The 23,252-nt window shown below is 33.7% G+C and overlaps 1 protein-coding gene across 1 annotated transcript in view; it reads right to left on the bottom strand.

Annotated features, from left to right (window-relative positions):
- The window catches only part of LOC136842996 (probable G-protein coupled receptor CG31760), a 157,984-nt gene that overhangs the window by 20,484 nt on the left and 114,248 nt on the right, over positions 1-23,252 (bottom strand). Inside the window, exon 7 of the mRNA XM_067110990.1 lies at positions 5,049-5,184. Within this exon, the coding sequence (XP_066967091.1) occupies positions 5,049-5,184 (136 nt within the window). The remainder of the gene's footprint in view (positions 1-5,048; positions 5,185-23,252) is intronic.

Here is a 23,252-nt window from a genome sequence, read left to right as displayed (position 1 = left end):
AGAGAGAAGCTTTCAACGAAATCCTCGATAATTATTTTTCAACAAAATCCTCAATAATTACTTTTCAACGAAATCCTTAATACTTATTTTTCAACAAAATCCTTGATAGTTATTTTTTAACAAAATCCTCGATAACCATTTTCCAACAAATTCCTCAATAATTATTTTTCAATAAAATCCAAAAAATTATTTTTCAACAAAATCCTCAATAATTATTTTTCAAACACAATCCTCGATAATATTTTTTCAATACAATCCTCGGTAATAATTTTTCTACCAAATCCTTGATAATTATTTTTCAACAAAATCATTGACGATTATTTTTTCAACAAAATCCTCGATAATAATTTTTCGACAAAATCTTCTATAATTATTTTTTTTAACAAAACCCCAATAAATATATTTCATCAAAATCCTCGATAATTATCTTTCAACAAAATCCTCGATAATAATTTTCCAGACCCAACAGCTCTAGATATCCCATGCACCTACTGAACACAGCCAAAATGACGTAGCTTGGCAGCAGTATTATATATCCAACAATAATTTTACGTTACCACAAAGCTACAGCGACATATATCACAATTAACATGTGTACTTTTCCCGTTCTAATGAACCTCATTTATCATGAGCCTCATTTCTCGGACAGATAATCAAATGCAATATTACGATCATTGCAGCAGGACGATAATATCAGTTGTGACAGAGACGATATGCCATTTGTTGGTCAAAAGACGGGTTCTGCAACTGAGGAAAATTAGGTACGTTCTGATTACACAAATAGGAGTTATTTATGGGCGATGAATGTCAGACGGCTGGGTGTCTGCATGATCACAGGCGGACCAATTAGATGGTACTCAGTAATACGTTGATACTGTTTGCTACACCACCCCCCGCCCCCCTCTCTCTCTCTCATCGCAATTTAGCCAGTTGTTCCTCTTTTGATGTTACTTTTCCATTCTCTCTCTCTCTCTCTCTCTCGTTGGAATTTTAGCCATTTGTTTCTCTTTTGTTGTTACTTTTCCTTTCTCTCTCTCTCTCTCTCTCTCTCTCTCTCGGCGTCAATAACCTAGACGTTGCGACGCCAGTTATATTAACCATAAATCAGTCTCTCTCTCTCATTAACTGATTCCATCTATCCAAAACGAGAACATCCATCCAGCAACCTGTCAAAACCTTTCACTACAACCGCTTACAGAGTGTACTAGCTTCTCATATTTCCATACCAAAACGTCAAATTGCACGTAAAGCGCGCTACTATGTTCACTGTTCGCAAGATGTTCCATTTTTGGACATCAAAACACCCAGACACCATTCCCACCACCCAACCCCCAAATTGACAGATATAAAATGTCTCGGTAGCGCAACTTGCAATTTCAAGTTTATAGCTTTGCAACGAAAGGTTCTGATCGAGGCTTCCTCCGCTCCTGTTGAGCTGGGACTGCCTGTCTTATAAAAAGAAGCAGCTTCTATACTATACGTTTGAATTCTGTATTAAATACACAAGTACGAATAGCAAGGACTGGAAAAAAAAAAGAGATCAAGGCATACCGTACATTATAGATTCCTTTACTTTTTCCCTGTGAACATCAATAAAATTGAATATCGTATTAAATAAGCAAGACGAGTAGCAAGGACAACAAAGACAAGAGAAGCATTACAAATGAATATAGAATAAATAAGTGTACGATACTGTTATCCTCCCCTTTTTCTCCTGCAGATCTTAAAAAGCTACATACAGCTTTCTATAAACATTTGCTACGTAAATAGAATACTATTTTTATGGAACGTCCTCCTCTTAGCTCTTCCAATAAAACACGATACAACCCCTCGCCTCAGCTACTCGTATCACTGCTTAAAAAAAAAAAAACTTGTTATTTTTCACAAAGGTTCTGCTGGCATTAATGGAGTAAAGGTCACGGACCCAACTGGGAGGTAGATTGAAAATAATCCAATATTTCTCGTGTGGGGAGATGGGGGAAGGGGCGTTGTTTGGTTTGGCAGTAAAGTTTTCATAAAATATGAAGAAGGCCATTGGTTAGTTGGTTGCCCTGCTGTGTTTTCAGTCTGTTAGGGGAAACTAAGTTATTATGTATTTTCTTCTTCTTCTTCTTCTTCTTCTTCTTCTTCTTCTTCTTCTTATTATTATTATTATTATTATTATTATTATTATTATTCTTATTCAGAAGACGAAATCTATTCATACGGAACAAGCCCACAGAGGCCACTGATTTGAAATTCAAGCTTCCTAATAATATGGTATTCATTGGAAAGAAGTACTAAACGGCAATAGGAAATACAGGAAGAAAAGATACATTATTAGAAAGGGAAAAAATAAATGAACAAATTATTAAATAAATAAAGAAAAACAATAAGAGAAGATCCTGCATTAGGCAAAACACTACACCTTTGCATTGAACTGTTAGTTAGTCAGAAATTTATTCATCCCAGATTCCAACTTTCGTCTGCAACAAGTTTGCTAAATTTTCTCATAAAACAATTTCAGCATTTTAGCGGATTACTTTTGGCCCTCAGCATTTCTTAAAACATTACTTTCTCAGTCTACCTAGTGACTAAATTTCTCAAAATAACATCGATTTGAATATTTTTGGACTTGTGAATATTCTTAAAAATAATTTCACGGCAAAATAAAAATGAAAAGAAAAAAAACTCTAGATCTCTATCCTTCTGGGAAAAATTCCCCCCCCCCAACAAGTTTCAGCAAATTTCCCTGAGTACTCAAAACAAAAGAGCAGAGGAAAGGAGGAGCTTTAAAAGGATAAGATTAATTACATGCCTCATAAGCGCTGCTGCCCACCATGAATAGGACGGTGCTGCCGGCAAAGGGATTAAAGATGTGGCCTCAGCGCCTTCATGCTTAATTACTTTTTCCTGCAGGATTTCGCAAAGGATGCCGAGAGCTGTCCCCACCACAAAAGGTATCTAGCGTGCTTCCAAATGTGCACACATACCCACGCACACACACACACACACATATATTTTATAGATATATATATATATATATATATATTATATATATATATTTATATTAAATATATATATATATATATATATATATATATATATATATATATATAATATGTAATTGCATATATATGTCAAGCGTTATGTTTTATTAATTGATTTCCAAACTATTATTGCAAATTTTGTTTCCAACTGATGTTTTACAAAAAGACATTTAGAATTTCTTTTCACCATACTGTACATATATATGTATATATATATATACATATATATATATATATATATATATATATATATATATATATATATATATTTATATGTATATATATATTTAGAAGGTGACCTTTGAAAAGTTGGGTCAGCTATCCGAATGGTTCAGCATTTTCCCATATGTATAGTCAAAATGGACCCTCGAATAGCTGACCCAACTTTTCAAAGGTCACCTTCTGAGCAATTACATATATATATATATATATATATATATATATATATATATACATATATATATATATATACATATATATATATATATATTCGTGTATATATATATATATATATATATATATATATATATTTATATATATATATATATATATATATATATATATATATATATATATATATATATATATATATATATATGTATGGTGAAAAGAAAAATATAAATGTCTTTTTGTAGATATACCAGTTGGAGACAAAAACTTGCAATAATAGTTTGGAAATTAATAAAACATAACGCTTGACGTATATTGCTATTAATAAATTAATGAATTTTACAATATAAGTTGATGGATTTTTGTTATAGGAACCCATGTCATAAACAGAAATACACGCACACACACACACACACACACACAGGAGAGACAAGACTCAAATGTGTGTGAGTGTGTCTTTTTTATTCTGTATAGCGGGGAAAAATTGAAGGTTAGTTATTAATTCAGAGACCGGCGTAACTTGAATGATTCTCCTTCATGAATAAGTGATTAGAGTTTTTTTTTATTTTAGAAATGCACCTTTGACTAATAAATCAGACATAAGATATGAAAAAGAGTTAAACTTACGAGACCTAAAGATAAATAAAAATTCTAAAACAAGAACCTTTTGACATATATATATATATATATATATATATATATATATATATATATATATATATATATATATATATATATATATATATATATATATAGGGAAATATATGTAAGAGAAAAGTGAGAGAGAGAGAGAGTGAGAGAGGAGAGGAAAAGGAGGAGGAGGAGGAGGAGGAGGAGGAGGAGAGGAGGAGAGAGAGAGAGAGAGAGAGAGAGAGAGAGAGAGAGAGAGAGAGAGAGAGGAAGTTTATCGGTCGTCATTCGGAGTTGTCCCGGGCAGCGCCGGGTTGGTCAGCTAGTATGCATGTACAAAACTTGATGGAGTTTTGAAGACGAGCCATAAACTAGTAATAAAATCGTTGAGCTAAAAATGAATTCTTTTGACAAATCTAAAACCCGATTGGAATACACAGTGAAGATGCCATGATAATAAATTATGAACACAAGCTGAAAGAGACACAAGATTAACGAACTGCTGAGAAGGCACCATCGGATATAAAAAAAAAAAGTCCTGTTGATAAATCAAATATTAAATCTGATACATCAAACAAAGGGATGCCACGATTATCAGTAGTGGACGACAGAGTCGAAAGAGATAAGAAAACTTTGTTGATAAATCAAATATGAAACTTGATGAAATAAAATTTACGGGAGTTATGAAGGTAAATGATAGATTAAAAATTAAATTTATGACATAAAGACTCCTATGGATACATCTGTTACAAAAGCTGTCAGATAAAAAATTATTCTGTTGGTATAATTACTAGATATAAAAAACTGGCAGACTTACGAGTATAAATGTTATATCATAAATTAAACTGTGCAGACATAAAAGACCCCTGGTAATAAAATCGAGACATAAAACCCCGATAAGGAGAACATAAAACGTAGGGCAGCCAAGAGGATAAATGACAAATAAATAGCGTGGTAGAGAAAAAAAAAGAGGCAGGAGAGAAAAGGAATAAAGACTACCTGAGGTGGCGCAACGACGGTGCGGATCCCCAAAAACACGGCGAAGACTCCCACGATGATCCCGAGTCTTTTCATGAGATCGAGGTCTGTGATCTTCACCGCCTTTGCCGACCTCACTCGGAAGATAACGGATATCCTGCGGATGTAAAGAGAAGAGAGAAAATAGCAGCGGGGTATTTTTGCTGGTGCTGGGTCAAAGGTCATACGTTTTTTTTTTTTTTTTTTTTAGTTTGGTCTTACTCGTATAATTCAAAGATGAAAAAAATCTTAATGAGGAGAGAGAAAATGGCAGCGGGGTATTTTTGCTGGTGCTGGGTCAAAGGTCATACGTTCTTTTTTATTCAGTTTGGTTTTACACATATAATTTGAAGGTAAGAAAAAAAAATCTTGAAGGGGAGAGAAAATAGAAGCGGGGTATTTTTGCTGGTGCTGGGTCAAAGGTCGTACGTTTTTTTTTTTTTTTTGGTTGGTTTTATTCATATAATTTAAAGATAGAAAAAATCTTAAAGAGAGAGAAAATAGCAGCGAGGTATTTTTGCTGGTTCTAGGTCAAAGGTCATACGTGCTTTTTTCTTTTTAGTTTGGTTTTACTCATATAAGTTAAGGATAAATAAAATCTTGAAGAGGAGAGAGAAAATAGCAGCGGGATACTTTTGCTGGTGCTGGGTCAAAGGTCATACGCTCTTTTCTTTTTTAGTTTGGTTTTGCACATGGAAGTTAAGGTGTCACGTTTGGTAGTGATTTTGTTGAAACAATCATCTCGGTTGTTTTGCCCGTTTCTCCTTTGTTTTTCATCAGGTTGGTGAGGTAACGTCGGCCTCGGTGAAAAAGAGCAGCGTCAGTCAGGTCTTGGAAAGCAGATCGGCAGGTTCTCGACAGTGGTTTGTCGAGAACACAGCAGCAGCAGTTTCTGAGGGTCACCTTGTTGATGGTGATGGCAGCAACAGCAGCTTTGGAAGGATCACCAGGGTATTCGTTACCAAGGGAGCAAGTCAATTTCAAGTTCTCGAGGAGGAGGTCGCGACCGGAGCATGGTCACCAACAATGAAGAGGATTTCTTCAGGACAGCGGTTTAGCTGTTGTGTCGGCGCTGTGGTGATCGTTCGGTGGTGGATCGGCGATAATTCAGCGGCGTTCGATGGTCGTCCTCGAGGTTTTCTGTTTGATGGTGGCACTCATCGTAAAACGCCATTTATTTATGGTTTATCATTATTGCATTTCGTTGTCATGTAGAGTGTTTTTTTTTTACTATTGCTGCTAGTTGAGCAAACGGCTCTTTTGGCATTTTATAATCATTACTGTTGGTTGAGCAAAAGGCTCTTGTGAATTGTCACGTTATTATTATCGTTATTAAGCAATATGAAATTATGGTTTATTATGATTATTGTTGTTATGAGAACGGGTGTAGCTCTGGTTATGTTTTATTGAATTGCTACTGAATTAATATTTAATTACGCTGCTGCTGTTAGTACTTTATTTTTCTTGTACTGCTTTATGATCATTCATCTATGATGTTTCGCTGTGCTTTCCAAGAACCTGAACTCATTTGTATATAGTGTAACATATAATGTAAATAAATCAAGTTTAAGGCACTGCAGTATTTTCTTTGGCTCCTGCCCCTTTTGGCTGTTGCAGTTCATCAGATCACTCCAGTCCCCATACTGTTTTTCCTTAAAAGAAAAAAGAATCCGAATGCCCCACAGAAAAGGGGATCATAACAAAGTATATAAAAAATCGTAAAGAGAGAGAAAATAGCAGCGGGGAATTTTTGCTGGTGCTGGGTCAAAGATCATTCGCTCTTTTTTTTTTGTTCGTTTTACACATATAAGGATAAAGAATCGTAAAGAGGAAAGGGAAAAATAGCAGCGGGGATTTTTTTTTGCTGGTGCTGGGTCAAAGGTCATACGTTTTTTTTTTATTTTAGTTTGGTTTTACACATATAAGTTAAGGATAAAAAAATCGTAAAGAGGAGAGACAGTAAATAGCAGCGGGGAATTTTCGCCGGTCCTGGGTCAAAGGTCATTCGTTCTTTTTTTGTTCTTTAGTTTGGTTTTACATATAAGTTAAGGATAAAATAAAACTGTATATTCTGGATAAACTCTCGTTTAATCATGCATATCCACTGACAGTTATGGATGATACGCGTGAAGATAAATACGTATGGCTATGGGACTCTCTCTCTCTCTCTCTCCCCCTATGCACGCATACATACACACATCTATACAAACGTATACGCATATATATATATATATATATATATATATATATATATATATATATATATATATATATATATATATATTTATTATATATATATATATATATATATATATATATATATATATATATATATATATATATATACTGTATATTAAGTATATAATATATATAACATATCCATGTCCACAAAAATCTACCGTTCTCTCTTACATTCATACGTACATAAAGTGGGCTGAAAGAGCCACTTGATACGGCGGGCATTTAACCCTATTCTGTTGTGGGATTTGTAAAATTCTTTTCTGTATTATATACAAAGTGGTGTGTGTGTGTGTGTGTATATATATATATATATATATATATATATATATATATATATATATATATATATATATATACATACATATATATATATATATATATATATATATATATATATATATATATATATATATATATATATATATATATATAAATATATATATATATATATATATATATATATATATATATATATATATATATAAACACTTAAATATGTTACTAAAGAGTTTAACATTTACCGCAATATGCCAACGATATCGGAAATGTTGATCGTCAGCCAATCAGAGCTGCCCAGTAATGAATAAATGGCCACGGGATGAGGTCATGGACGAATCTTTATTGAGCTTCATTCGCTACCTATTCAAACGAAGATCGAAAGTTAATGTGTTTTGACGTATATTTTTATGAATAATAAAAAAATAAAGATTTGTAAAAGCACTCATGGTAAAAGCAAAGTAAAATAAAACATAGGTTACTGGGTCTAAGATACAAAATATATATATTGGTAAAAGGACTTTTTGTATATACAGCTTTGAGACTACTCAAAGGATTTGAAAACTAAGGCATTTAGAGCTAAAAAAAAGAATTCTCTATTCAAAAACTGTAATGCCAGGAGGAACAAAAGATCATTCAAGATACTAAACTAATTACCAAACAAATAATTTTAGCCAGATGAACCAACTGAGGGCTGAAGGAAGAAGAAGAAGAAGAAAAGAAGAGAGAAAAATGAGTCTGGACTCCTGGATTGGCGGGGGACATCAGGAACCTGTCCTGTCTCGGAACCCCAAACCGAGAGGTAGTCCTTATTCAGGGGATTCCTAAGAGGGCTTTTGACCCACCACATGGGGTCTTCCTCTTAGGCCTTCTGAGCCGAAAACGACTCTCAGGACACCAAATGTTACAAAGTCTGAAATCGGCTCCATAACAAGTGAAAGGCCCAAGGTTCTTTACTTTGGACAATCCAGGAGTCAGAGTGAGCAAAGTCTTCTGGATTCCTGCAAAAAAAATTATTTTGTATCTTGAAACACTCTTATTTTATGTAATATCTATGACAATTTCAAGGATTCTGTAACTGTTAATGTTTGTTACGTTTAGTATACAAGTGTTCTATCGGGCCAGTCACTAATATAACTTGAAAAGTGTTTTAAAGGGTTTAAAAGGAACAAATCTATCCATATGGTCAATCACAGTCATTCACGGATCCTGAAGCCTCTGTGACGTCATCATGTTGACAGACTTGCAATGACTTCCTTAAGACAGTTGGTTGAATGAACCATTAAATATTCATTTAAAAATCAATTAGCAGTGTATTAAAGGAATATTAAGTTTAATTTAAAGCATAAAAAAATTTCTTTCTAATACAAGTAGTGAAAATATCACTGGTAAACAGAGTCTCATAAATTAACATAATCTTCTCTTATCCGAGTTGTTAAAAAATATCATTCAAGTAAGTACTCATACCAGCGCCGTGTTTCTTTAGAATATTTTTAATCATCATAATTTATATTATAATGGTTAATTATATTATAAACTACAAAAGCAGATTATTTAGACAAGCGCTTCAAACCAGGCGCCAGAGAGCAAGAGGCTCTCTGACGCCGCCTAGGTCTTTGACCTTGGTTGTTTGACGCTAGGTAATCTCATCAATCAATAAACATAAGTAATAAATCTCATTCAAGGGATTCTCATCTCGTAGGCTTCCATTGGTGAGTGGGCCAAATGTAGCCTTTGGTTCAGCCACGAAATCTTTTATCTTCTCTCTTTCTCTCGACAATGGCTTAATGGAGCCAACATTTATTGAGATATGAACTGAAGCTCTTGATTCATTATTCATCCTCGAATATCCCTTTTTTTGTAATTGGGTCGTTCCTTGATTTAAAAAGAGGAAGCTTCGATATCTGCCTCTTTTCATTCTGAATAGAACAAATTTTTCAATTCACGTTTGGTGTTTTGGCCAAATATGAATCATTCAAATCTCAAGCAAATCTTATGTTTTTAGTAGATGCTTCAGGACAAAAAGATCAGGTTTCCTTATTTAAATATCTTGTTTGTTCTAGTTTTTCTGTCATTTTTGTTTTAGTATGTACTTATTTATTGCCTTTTATTTGCCTTATTTAATTATCTTATTTGTCTTAGTTTTTCTATCATTTTTGTTTTAGTCTGTACTTACTTTTTTTTTTTTTTTGTCTATTTTTATTCCTTCAGTTATATTCATCGCTGTAACTCTTCTTTTAAGAATTTTTCTTACGAATGAATGATCTATTATTATTATTATTATTATTATTAACTTTATGACCTATGTCGCCAACATTGCCAAACACATGGACCAATCTCAATGACTAACCTCTGCCCTGGAGTCAGAGGTCAAGATCCAATTTGTCTGTGATTTCAACATTGCAGAAATAGTTCTGTTCTGTTCACTTTGCAGGTGATGTGGACCTCTGGATAATGAATGGCAACAGGAACTATCTTTATTTCAGTCTATTTTTCCTTTGCTACATGATATTCAAATTTCAGGCAGACTGGCATGCACGTGTGCTAACATGGCTTCTGTATTCAAGTCTTTGGCAGTAAGGGGCATTGTGGAGACCCCATACTTTTCATTTAAAAAAATGGGCACATTTACATTCCCTAATAGTCAACTGTTGTATCAAGTTACTACACCATTTCAAAGTTGCTTGGTCAAAAGTTGAATGGGTAATCATAAAGCTTATCAGTGTTGGCGCTGGTCAGGAATTTGATGGGTGACCATAAATTCATCAATGTTAGTTTGTCAGAACTTGGATGGGTGATTCTCAACGTTGGCTCTGGTCAGGACTTTGGGTGACCAAGTTCATCATCTTTGACCTAGTCAGGACTTGGATGGGTGACCATAAAGGAATGCCTGACAATAATACCTTTGCTATAGTGCTGGTCTCTTGCTTGGTAAAGTTGCTCAGTATTGACCATCAGGACTTGGATGGGTGATCAACTAGATCACCATTGACACTGGTTATTTGGATGGGTGACCATAGGGGTAGTAATACTTTGCTATACCACTGGTCTGCCAGTGTGCAAAGTTACTCAAAGTTAGTTCTGATCAGGAATATATCATAATGCAGCAGGACATCAATGGTGAAATTTTTAAAACACAAGGATAAAGAATGAAAGAGGAAAGGGAAAAATAGCAGCTGGGATTTTTTTTTGCTGGTGCTGGGTCAAAGGTCATTTTTTTTTATTTTAGTTTGGTTTTACACATATAAGTTAAGGATAAAAAAATCGTAAAGAGGAGAGACAGTAAATATAAGCGGGGAATTTTCGCCGGTGCTGGGTCAAAGGTCATTCGTTCTTTTTTGTTCTTTAGTTTGGTTTTACACATATAAGTTAAGGATAAAATAAAACTGTTATATTCTGATAAACTCTCGTTTAATCATGCATATCCACTGACAGTTATGCATGATCGTGAAGATAAATACGTATGGCTATGGGACTCTCTCTCTGTCTCTCTGAGGAATGCACGCATACATTCTATACAAACATATACATATATATATATAATATATATATATATATATATATATATATATATATATATATATATATATATATATCATATATATATATATATATATATATATATATATATATATATATATATATTAATACACTGTATATTAAGTATATAATATATATAACATATCCATGTCCACAAAAATCTACCATTCTCTCTTACATTCATACGTACATAAAGTGGGCTTGAAAGAGCTAAAGAAAGGTTGATATTTACTTTTCATTCATGCATTTATTCTGTTGTGGGATTTATAAAACTTTTCTGTATTATATACAGAGGTGTGTGTATATATATATATATATATATATATATATATATATATATATATATATATATATATGTATATATATATACTGTATGTATATATATATATATATATATATATATATATATATATATATATATATATATATATATATATATATATATATATATATAAACACTTAAATATGTTACTAAAGAGTTTAACATATACCGCAATATGCCAACGATATCGGAAATGTTGATCGTCAGCCAATCAGAGCTGCCCAGTAATGAATAAATGGCCACGGGATGAGGTCATGTACGAATCTTTATTGAGCTTAATTCGCTACCTATTCAAACGAAGATCGAAAGTAAATGTGTTTTGACGTATATTTTTATGAATAAAAAAATCAAGATTTGTAAAAGCACTCATGCTAAAAGCAAAGTAAAATAAAATATAGGTTACTGGGTCTAAGATACAAAATATATATATTGGTAAAAGGACCTTTGTATATACGACTTTGAGACTACTCAAAGGATTTGAAAACTAAGGCATTTAGAGCTAAAAAAAAAGGCATTCTCTATTCAAAAACTGTGATGCCAGGAGGAAGAAAGATCATTGAAGATACTAAACTAATTACCAAACAAATAATTTTAGCCAGATGAACCTACTGAGGGCTGAAGGAAGAAGAAGAAGAAAAAGAAGAGAGAAAAGGAGTCTGGACTCCTGGATTGGCGGGGGACGTCAGGAACCTGTCCTGTCTCGGAACCCCAAACCGAGAGGTAGTCCTTATTCGGGGATTCCTAAGAGGGCTTTTTGACCCACCACACGGGGTCTTCCTCTTAGGCCTTCTGAGCCGAAAACGACTCTCGTGACACCAAATGATACGAAGTCTGAAATCGGCTCCATAACAAGTGAAAGGCCCAAGGTTCTATACTTTGGATAATCCAGGAGTCGGAGTGAGCAAAGTCTTCTGGATTCCTCGAAAAAATTATTTTGTATCTTGAAACACTCTTATTTTATGTAATATCTATGACAATTTCAAGAACTCTGTAACTGTTAATGTTTGTTACGTTTAGTATGCAAGTGTTCTATCGGGCCAGTCACTAATATAACTTGAAAAGTGTTTTAAAGGATTTAAAAGGAACAAATAAATCCATATGGTCAATCACATTCAAGCGAGGATCCCTGAAGCCTCTATGACGTCATCATGTTGACACAGACTTGCAATGACTTCCTTAAGACAGTTGGTTGAGTGAACCATTAAATATTCATTTAAAAATCAATTAGCAGCGTATTAAAGGAATGTTAAGTTTTACTTAAAGCATAAAAAACATTTCTTTCTAATACAAGTAGTGAAAATATCACTGGTAAACAGAGTCTCATAAATTAACATAATCTTCTCTTATCCGAGTTGTTAAAAAATATCATCCCAATAAATACTCATACCAGCGCCGTGTTTCTTTAGAATATTTTTAATCATCATAATTTATATTATAATGGTTAATTATATTATAAACTAGATTATTTAGAAGCGCTTCAGAAGGAAAGGCGCCAGAGAGCAAGAGGCTCTCTGACGCCGCCTAGGGTCAATGACCTTAGTTGTTGACGCTAGGTAATCTCATCAATCAATAAACATAAGTAATAAATCTCATCCAAGGGATTCTCATCTCGTAGGCTTCCATTGGTGAGTGGGCCAAATGTAGCCTTTGGTTCAGTCACGAAAACTTTTATCTTCTCTCTTTCCTCTCGACAATGGCTTAATGGAGCCACCATATTTATTGAGATATGAACTGAAGCTCTTGATTCATTATTCATCCTCGAATATACCTTTTTTTGTAACTGGGTCGTTCCTTGATTTAAAAAGGGAAGCTTCGATATCTGCCTCTTTTCATTCTGAATAGAACAAATTTTTCAGTTCACGTTTGGTTTTTGGCCAAATATGAATCATTCAAATCTCATGTTTTTAGTAGATGCTTCAGGACAAAAAGATCAGATTTCCTTATTTAAATATCTTGTTTGTCTTAGTTTTTCTGTAATTTTTGTTTTAATATGTACTTACTTATTGCCTTTTCATTTGCCGTATTTAATTATCTTATTTGTCTCAGTTTTTCTATCGTTTTTGTTTTAGTATGTACTTACTTATTTTTTTATTTTTTTTGCCTATTTTGATTCCTTCAGTTATATTCATCGCTGTAACTCTTCTTTTTAAGATTTTTCTTACGTATGAATGATCTATTATTACTATTATTATTAATAACTTTAGTGACCTCTTGTCGCCAACATGGCAGAGCGGCCAAACACATGGACCAATCTCAATGACTAACCTCTGCCCTGGAGTCAGAGGTCAAGATCCAATTTGTCTGTGATTTCAACATTGCAGAAATAGTTCTGTTCTGTTCACTTTGCGGGTGATGTGGACCTCTGGATAATGAACTGGCAACAGGAACTATCTTTATTTCAGTCTATTTTTCCTTTGCTACATGATATTCAAATTTCAGGCAGACTGGCGCACGTGTCAGGCTACCCCTTCGACGAGTTGGAATTCTCTTTCTGCTTCTGTATTCAAGTCTTTGGCAGTAAGGGGCATTGTGGAGACCCCATACTTTTCATTTAAAAAAATGGGCATTTCACTTCCATATTTACATTCCATAGTAAGTGGGCTAATAGTCAACTGTTGTATCAAGTTCACTACACCATTTGGCAAAGTTGCTTGGTCAAAAGTTGAATGGGTAATCATAAAGCTTATCAGTGTTGGCGCTGGTCAGGAATTTGATGGGTGACCATAAAGCTCATCAATGTTAGTTCTCGTCAGAACTTGGATGGGTGATCAGAAAACTGATCAACGTTGGCTCTGGTCAGGACTTGGATGGGTGACCAAGTTCATCATCTTTGGATCTAGTCAGGACTTGGATGGGTGACCATAAAGGAATGCCTGACAATAATACCTTTGCTATAGTGCTGGTCTCTTGCTTGGTAAAGTTGCTCAGTATTGACTCTGGTCAGGACTTGGATGGGTGATCAACTAGATCACCATTGACACTGGTCAGGATTTGGATGGGTGACCATAGGGGAAATACTAATAGTAATACTTTTGCTATACCACTGGTCTGCCAGTGTGCAAAGTTACTCAAAGTTAGTTCTGATCAGGAATCGATTGGGTGATCATAACCTGATCAGTGTTGGTTCTGCGCAGGACATCAATGGGTGACAATTTTTTTTTGGTTTTACACACCTAAGGATAAAGAATCGTAAAGAGGAAAGGGAAAAATAGCAGCTGGGATTTTTTTTTTGCTGGTGCTGGGTCAAAGGTCATACGTTCTTTTTTTATTTTAGTTTGGTTTTACATATTGTTAAGGATAAAAAAATAAAGAGGAGAGACATGTAAATAGCAGCGGGGAATTTTCGCCGGTGCTGGGTCAAAGGTCATTCGTTCTTTTTTTGTTCTTTAGTTTGGTTTTACACATATAAGTTAAGGATAAAATAAAACTGTATATTCTGGATAAACTCTCGTTTAATCATGCATATCCACTGACAGTTATGCATGATACGCGTGAAGATAAATACGTATGGCTATGGGACTCTCTCTCTGTCTCTCTCTCCCTATATATATATACACACATCTATACAAACATATATATATATATATATATATATATATATATATATATATATATATATATATATATATATATATATACATACATATATATATATATATATATATATATATATATATATATATATATATATATATATATACACTGTATATTAAGTATATATATATATAACATATCCATGTCCACAAAAATCTACCATTCTCTCTTACATTCATACGTACATAAAGTGGGCTTGAAAGAGCTAAAGAAAGGTTGATATTTACTTTTCATTCACTTGATACGGCGGGCATTTAACCCTATTCTGTTGTGGGATTTGTAAAATTCTTTTATGTATTATATACATAGTGTGTATATATGTATATATATATATATATATATATATATATATATATATATATATATATATATATATGTATATATATATATATATATATATATATATATATATATATATATATATATATATATATATATATATATATATATATATATATATATGTATATATATAAACACTTAAATATGTTACTGAAGAGTTTAACATTTACCGCAATATGCCAGCGATATCGGAAATGTTGATCGTCAGCCAATCAGAGCTGCCCAGTAATGAATAAATGCCCACGGGATGAGGTCATGACGAATCTTTATTGAGCTTCATTCGCTACCTGTTCAAACGAAGATCGAAAGTTAATGTGTTTTGACGTATATTTTTATGAATAATAAAAAAATCAAGATTTGTAAAAGCACTCATGGTAAAAGCAAAGTAAAATAAAATATAGGTTACTGGATCTAAGATACAAAATATATATATTGGTAAAAGGACCTTTGTATATACAGCTTTGAGACTACTCAAAGGATTTGAAAACTAAGGCATTTAGAGCTAAAAAAAGGACTTCTCTATTCAAAAACTGTAATGCCAGGAGGAAGAAAGATATATTCAATATACTAAACTAATTACCAAACAAATAATTTTAGCCAGATGAACCAACTGAGGGCTGAAGGAAGAAGAAGAAGAAAAGAAGAAAAGAAGAGAAAATGAGTCTGGACTCCTGGATTGGCGGGGACGTCAGGAACCTGTCCTGTCTCGGAACCCCAAACCGAGAGGTAGTCCTTATTCGGGGATTCCTAAGAGGGCTTTTGACCCACCACATGGGGTCTTCCTCTTAGGCCTTCTGAGCCGAAAACGACTCTCAGGACACCAAATGATACGAAGTCTGAAATCGGCTCCATAACAAGTGAAAGGCCCAAGGTTCTTTACTTTGGACAATCCAGGAGTCGGAGTGAGCAAAGTCTTCTGGATTCCTGGAAAAAAAATTATTTTGTATCTTGAAAGACTCTTATTTTATGTAATATCTATGACAATTTCAAGAATTCTGTAACTGTTAATGTTTGTTACGTTTAGTATGCAAGTGTTCTATCGGGCCAGTCACTAATATAACTTGAAAAGTGTTTTAAAGGGTTTAAAAGGAACAAATAAATCCATATGGTCAATCAGTCATTCACGGATCCCTGAAGCCTCTGTGACGTCATCATGTTGACAGACTTGCAATGACTTCCTTAAGACAGTTGGTTGAATGAGCCATTAAATATTCAATATTTAAAAATCAATTAGCAGTGTATTAAAGGAATATTAAGTTTTATTTAAAGCATAAAAAAATTTCTTTCTAATACAAGTAGTGAAAATATCACTGGTAAACAGAGTCTCATAAATTAACATAATCTTCTCTTATCCGAGTTGTTAAAAAATATCATTCAAGTAAGTACTCATACCAGCGCCGTGTTTCTTTAGAATATTTTTAATCATCATAATTTATATTATAATGGTTAATTATATTATAAACCTAAAAGATTATTTAGACAGCGCTTCAAAGGAAAGGCGCCAGAGAGCAAGAGGCTCTCTGACGCCGCCTAGGTCTTTGACCTTGGTCGTTTGACGCTAGGTAATCTCATCAATCAATAAACATAAGTAATAAATCTCATTCAAGGGATTCTCATCTCGTAGGCTTCCATTGGTGAGTGGGCCAAATGTAGCCTTTGGTTCAGTCACGAAAACTTTTTATCTGATCTCTTTCTCTCGACAATGGCTTAATGGAGCCAATATTTATTGAGATATTAACTGAAGCTCTTGATTCATTATTCATCCTCGAATATACCTTTTTTTGTAATTGGGTCGTTCCTTGATTTAAAAAGGGAAGCTTCGATATCTGCCTCTTTTCATTCTGAATAGAACAAATTTTTCAGTTCATGTTTGGTTTTTGGCCAAATATGAATCATTCAAATCTAATGTTTTTAGTAGATGCTTCAGGACAAAAAGATCAGATTTCCTTATTTAAATATCTTGTTTGTCTTAGTTTTTCTATAATTTTTATTTTAGTATGTACTTACTTATTGCCTTTTCATTTGCCTTATTTAATTATCTTATTTGTCTTAGTTTTTCTATCGTTTTTGTTTTAGTATGTACTTACTTATTTTTTTATTTATTTATTTTTTTTGCCTATTTTGATTCCATCAGTTATATTCATCGCTGTAACTCATCTTTTTAAGAATTTTCTTACGTATGGATGATCTATTATTATTATTATTATTTAACTTTAGTGACCTCTTGTCGCCAACATGGCAGAGCGGCCAAACACATGGACCAATCTCAATGACTAACCTCTGCCCTGGAGTCAGAGGTCAAGATCCAATTTGTCTGTGATTTCAACATTGCAGAAATAGTTCTGTTCTGTTCACTTTGCGGGTGGTGTGGACCTCTGGATACTGAACTGGCAACAGGAACTATCTTTATTTCAGTCTATTTTTCCTTTGCTACATGATATTATTTCAGGCAGACAGGCGCACCTGTCAGGCTACCCCTTCAAATTGAGTTGGAATTCTCTTTCTGCTTCTGTATTCAAGTCTTTGGCAGTAAGGGGCATTGTGGAGACCCCATACTTTTCATTTAAAAAAAATGGGCATTTCACTTCCATATTTACATTACATAGTAAGTGGGCTAATAGTCAACTGTTGTATCAAGTTCACTACACCATTTGGCAAAGTTGCTTGGTCAAAAGTTGGATGGGTAATCATAAAGCTTATCAGTGTTGGCGCTGGTCAGGAATTGGATGGGTGACCATAAAGCTCATCAATGTTAGTTCTCGTCAGAACTTGGGTGGGTGATCAGAAAACTGATCAACGTTGGCTCTGGTCAGGACTTGGATGGGTGACCAAGTTCATCATCTTTGGATCTAGTCAGGACTTGGATGGGTGACCATAAAGGAATGCCTGACAATAATACCTTTGCTATAGTGCTGGTCTCTTGCTTGGTAAAGTTGCTCAGTATTGACACTGGTCAGGACTTGGATGGGTGATCAACTTGATCACCATTGACACTGGTCAGGATTTGGATGGGTGACCATAGGGGAAATCCTAATAGTAATACTTTTGCTATACCACTGGTCTGCCAGTGTGCAAAATTACTCAAAGTTAGTTCTGATCAGGAATCGAATGGGTGATCATAACCTGATCAGTGTTGGTTCTGTGCAGGACATCAATGGGTGACAATTTTTTTTTTGGTTTTACACACATAAGGATAAAGAATCGTAAAGAGGAAAGGGAAAAATAGCAGCGGGGATTTTTTTTTTGCTGGTGCTGGGTCAAAGGTCATACGTTCTTTTTTTATTTTAGTTTGGTTTTACACATATAAGTTAAGGATAAAAAAAATCGTAAAGAGGAGAGACAGTAAATAGCAGCGGGGAATTTTCGCCGGTGCTGGGTCAAAGGTCATTCGTTCTTTTTTTGTTCTTTAGTTTGGTTTTACACATATAAGTTAAGGATAAAATAAAACTGTATATTCTGGATAAACTCTCGTTTAATAATGCATATCCACTGACAGTTATGCATGATACGCGTGAAGATAAATACGTATGGCTATGGGACTCTCTCTCTGTCTCTCTCTCCCTATGCACGAATACATTCACACATCTATACAAACATATACGCATATATATATATATATATATATATATATATATATATATATATATATATATATATATATATATATATACACTGTATATTAAGTATATAATATATATAACATATCCATGTCCGCAAAAATCTACCATTCTCTCTTACATTCATACGTACATAAAGTGGGCTTGAAAGAGCTAAAGAAAGATTGATATTTACCTTTCATTCACTTGATACGGCGGGCATTTAACCCTATTCTGTTGTGAGATTTGTAAAATTCTTTTCTGTATTATATACAGAGTGTGTATGTATGTATGTATATATATATATATATATATATATATATATATATAAATATATATATATATATATATATATATATATATATATATATATATATATATATATATATAAATATTATATGTGTGCATATATATATATATATATATATATATATATATATATATATATATATATATATATATATATATATATATATATATATATATATATATATATATATATATATATATAATATATATATATATATATATATATATATATATATATATATATATATATATATATATATATATATATATATATATATATATATATATATATATAAACACTTAAATATGTTACTAAAGAGTTTAACATATACCGCAATATGCCAACGATATCGGAAATGTTGATCGTCAGCCAATCAGAGCTGCCCAGTAATGAATAAATGCCCACGGGATGAGGTCATGTACGGATCTTTATTGAGCTTAATTCGCTACCTATTCAAACGAAGATCGAAAGTAAATGTGTTTTGACGTATATTTTTATGAATAAAAAAATCAAGATTTGTAAAAGCACTCATGCTAAAAGCAAAGTAAAATAAAATATAGGTTACTGGGTCTAAGATACAAAATATATATATTGGTAAAAGGACCTTTGTATATACGGCTTTGAGACTACTCAAAGGATTTGAAAACTAAGGCATTTAGAGCTAAAAAAAAGGACTTCTCTATTCAAAAAATGTGATGCCAGGAGGAAGAAAGATCATTGAAGATACTAAACTAATTACCAAACAAATAATTTTAGCCAGATGAACCTACTGAGGGCTGAAGGAAGAAGAAGAAGAAGAAAAAGAAGAGAGAAAAGGAGTCTGGACTCCTGGATTGGCGGGGGACGTCAGGAACCTGTCCTGTCTCGGAACCCCAAACCGAGAGGTAGTCCTTATTCGGGGATTCCTAAGAGGGCTTTTTGACCCACCACACGGGGTCTTCCTCTTAGGCCTTCTGAGCCGAAAACGACTCTCGTGACACCAAATGATATGAAGTCTGAAATCGGCTCCATAACAAGTGAAAGGCCCAAGGTTCTATACTTTGGATAATCCAGGAGTCGGAGTGAGCAAAGTCTTCTGGATTCCTCGAAAAAAATTATTTTGTATCTTGAAAGACTCTTATTTTATGTAATATCTATGACAATTTCAAGAACTCTGTAAATGTTAATGTTTGTTACGTTTAGTATGCAAGTGTTCTATCGGGCCAGTCACTAATATAACTTGAAAAGTGTTTTAAAGGATTTAAAAGGAACAAATAAATCCATATGGTCAATCACATTCAAGCGAGGATCCCTGAAGCCTCTATGACGTCATCATGTTGACACAGACTTGCAATGACTTCCTTAAGACAGTTGGTTGAGTGAACCATTAAATATTCATTTAAAAATCAATTAGCAGCGTATTAAAGGAATGTTAAGTTTTACTTAAAGCATAAAAAACATTTCTTTCTAATACAAGTAGTGAAAATATCACTGGTAAACAGAGTCTCATAAATTAACATAATCGTCTCTTATCCGAGTTGTTAAAAAATATCATCCAAATAAATACTCAAACCAGCGCCGTGTTTCTTCAGAATATTTTTAATCATCATAATTTATATTATAATGGTTAATTATATTATAAACTAGATTATTTAGAAGCGCTTCAGAAGGAAAGGCGCCAGAGAGCAAGAGGCTCTCTGACGCCGCCTAGGGTCAATGACCTTAGTTGTTGACGCTAGGTAATCTCATCAATCAATAAACATAAGTAATAAATCTCATCCAAGGGATTCTCATCTCGTAGGCTTCCATTGGTGAGTGGGCCAAATGTAGCCTTTGGTTCAGCCACGAAAACTTTTATCTTCTCTCTTTTCTCTCGACAATGGCTTAATGGAGCCAACATTTATTGAGATATTAACTGAAGCTCTTGATTCATTATTCATCCTCGAATATACTTTTTTTTGTAACTGGGTCGTTCCTTGATTTAAAAAGGGAAGCTTCGATATCTGCCTCTTTTCATTCTGAATAGAACAAATTTTTCAGTTCACGTTTGGTTTTTGGCCAAATATGAATCATTCAAATCTCATATTTTTAGTAGATGCTTCAGGACAAAAAGATCAGATTTCCTTATTTAAATATCTTGTTTGTCTTAGTTTTTCTATAATTTTTGTTTTAGTATGTACTTACTTATTGCCTTTTCATTTGCCTTATTTAATTATCTTATTTGTCTTAGTTTTTCTTGTTTTTGTTTTAGTATGTGTTTTTTTTTTTTGTTATTTTATTCGTTTCAGGTTATATTCATACTCAGGACGGGGCTTCATTTGCAACAAACAAAGGAGGGGAAATTTTCAAAAACAATATAATGATCAAAAATTATTTATTTACGATATTTACAATTATGAGTCAGGTCTGGTAAAAAGATAAAACCATAAAAATTAAAAAAAAGCCAAAAGGCAGCACTAAACAAAATCAAGTTAAACAAATGGCAGAGCTTTAAAAAATGGACAAAAATAAACAAATCAGGCAGAAAAAAAAAAACATACGTCCTCCATCGGGTCACCAAGACAGCCCTCAGAGGGACAAGTCAAAAGAATACCCGATGTTTCACGCTGTCATCAACATTGTCAGAAATGTTCTGTCCACCTCTACGACGTTCCACTTCGTAGGCGTGGTCCAATTTGCTGCTCAAAACTCGACCAACGTCGACTCGAAAAACTGCCTGCTTTATTGCCGCTGCCTCGCTGCCCTACCAGACCCGACTGGCGAAAGAATTTTTCAGCTTTGACGAAAACATCAAAACAAAAAAAAACTTGAAGGTAAGGAGGCAGCAATCCACAAAGGAACGAGCGGGGAACCAGCAGTTCAGGCAGAACCATCACTTAACGTGACAGTATGTACTTACTTATTTTTTTATTTATTTTTTTTCTTCTATTTTGATTCCTTCAGTTATATTCATCGCTGTAACTCTTCTTTTAAGAATTTTTCTTACGTATGAATGATCTATTATTTTATTTTAAAAAAGTGACCTCTTGTCGCCAACATGGCAGAGCGGCCAAACACATGGACCAATCTCAATTTAACCTGTGCCCTGGTCAGAGGTCAAGATCCAATTTATCTGTGATTTCAACATTGCAGAAATAGTTCTGTTGTATCAAGTTCACTACAACATTTGGCAAAGTTGCTTGGTCAAAAGTTGGATGGGTAATCATAAAGCTCATCAGTGTTGGCGCTGGTCAGGAATTGGATGGGTGACCATAAAGCTCATCAATGTTAGTTCTCGTCAGAACTTGGATGGGTGATCAGAAAACTGATCAACGTTGGCTCTGGTCAGGACTTGGATGGGTGACCAAGTTCATCATCTTTGGATCTAGTCAGGACTTGGATGGGTGACCATAAAGGAATGCCTGACAATAATACCTTTGCTATAGTGCTGGTCTCTTGCTTGGTAAAGTTGCTCAGTATTGACTCTGGTCAGGACTTGGATGGGTGATCAACTTGATCACCATTGACACTGGTCAGGATTTGGATGGGTGACCATAGGGGAAATCCTAATAGTAATACTTTTGCTATACCACTGGTCTGCCAGTTTGCAAAGTTACTAAAAGTTAGTTCTGATCAGGAATCGAATGGGTGATCATAACCTGATCAGTGTTGGTTCTGCGCAGGACATCAATGGGTGACAATTTTTTTTGGGTTTTACACACATAAGGATAAAGAATCGTAAAGAGGAAAGGGAAAAATAGCAGCGGGGATTTTTTTTGCTGGTGCTGGGTCAAAGGTCATACGTAATTTTTTTATTTTAGTTTGGTTTTACACATATAAGTTAAGGATAAAAAAAATCGTAAAGAGGAGAGACAGTAAATAGCAGCGGGGAATTTTCGCCGGTCCTGGGTCAAAGGTCATTCGTTCTTTTTTTGTTCTTTAGTTTGGTTTTACACATATAAGTTAAGGATAAAATAAAACTGTATATTCTGGATAAACTCTTGTTTAA

The sequence above is a fragment of the Macrobrachium rosenbergii genome, chromosome 10, assembly GCF_040412425.1.
Source record: "Macrobrachium rosenbergii isolate ZJJX-2024 chromosome 10, ASM4041242v1, whole genome shotgun sequence".
NCBI classification, from domain to species: domain Eukaryota; kingdom Metazoa; phylum Arthropoda; class Malacostraca; order Decapoda; family Palaemonidae; genus Macrobrachium; species Macrobrachium rosenbergii.
The sequence above is the reverse complement of the archived record's forward strand: the minus strand, read 5'-3'. Positions and strand labels throughout refer to the sequence as shown.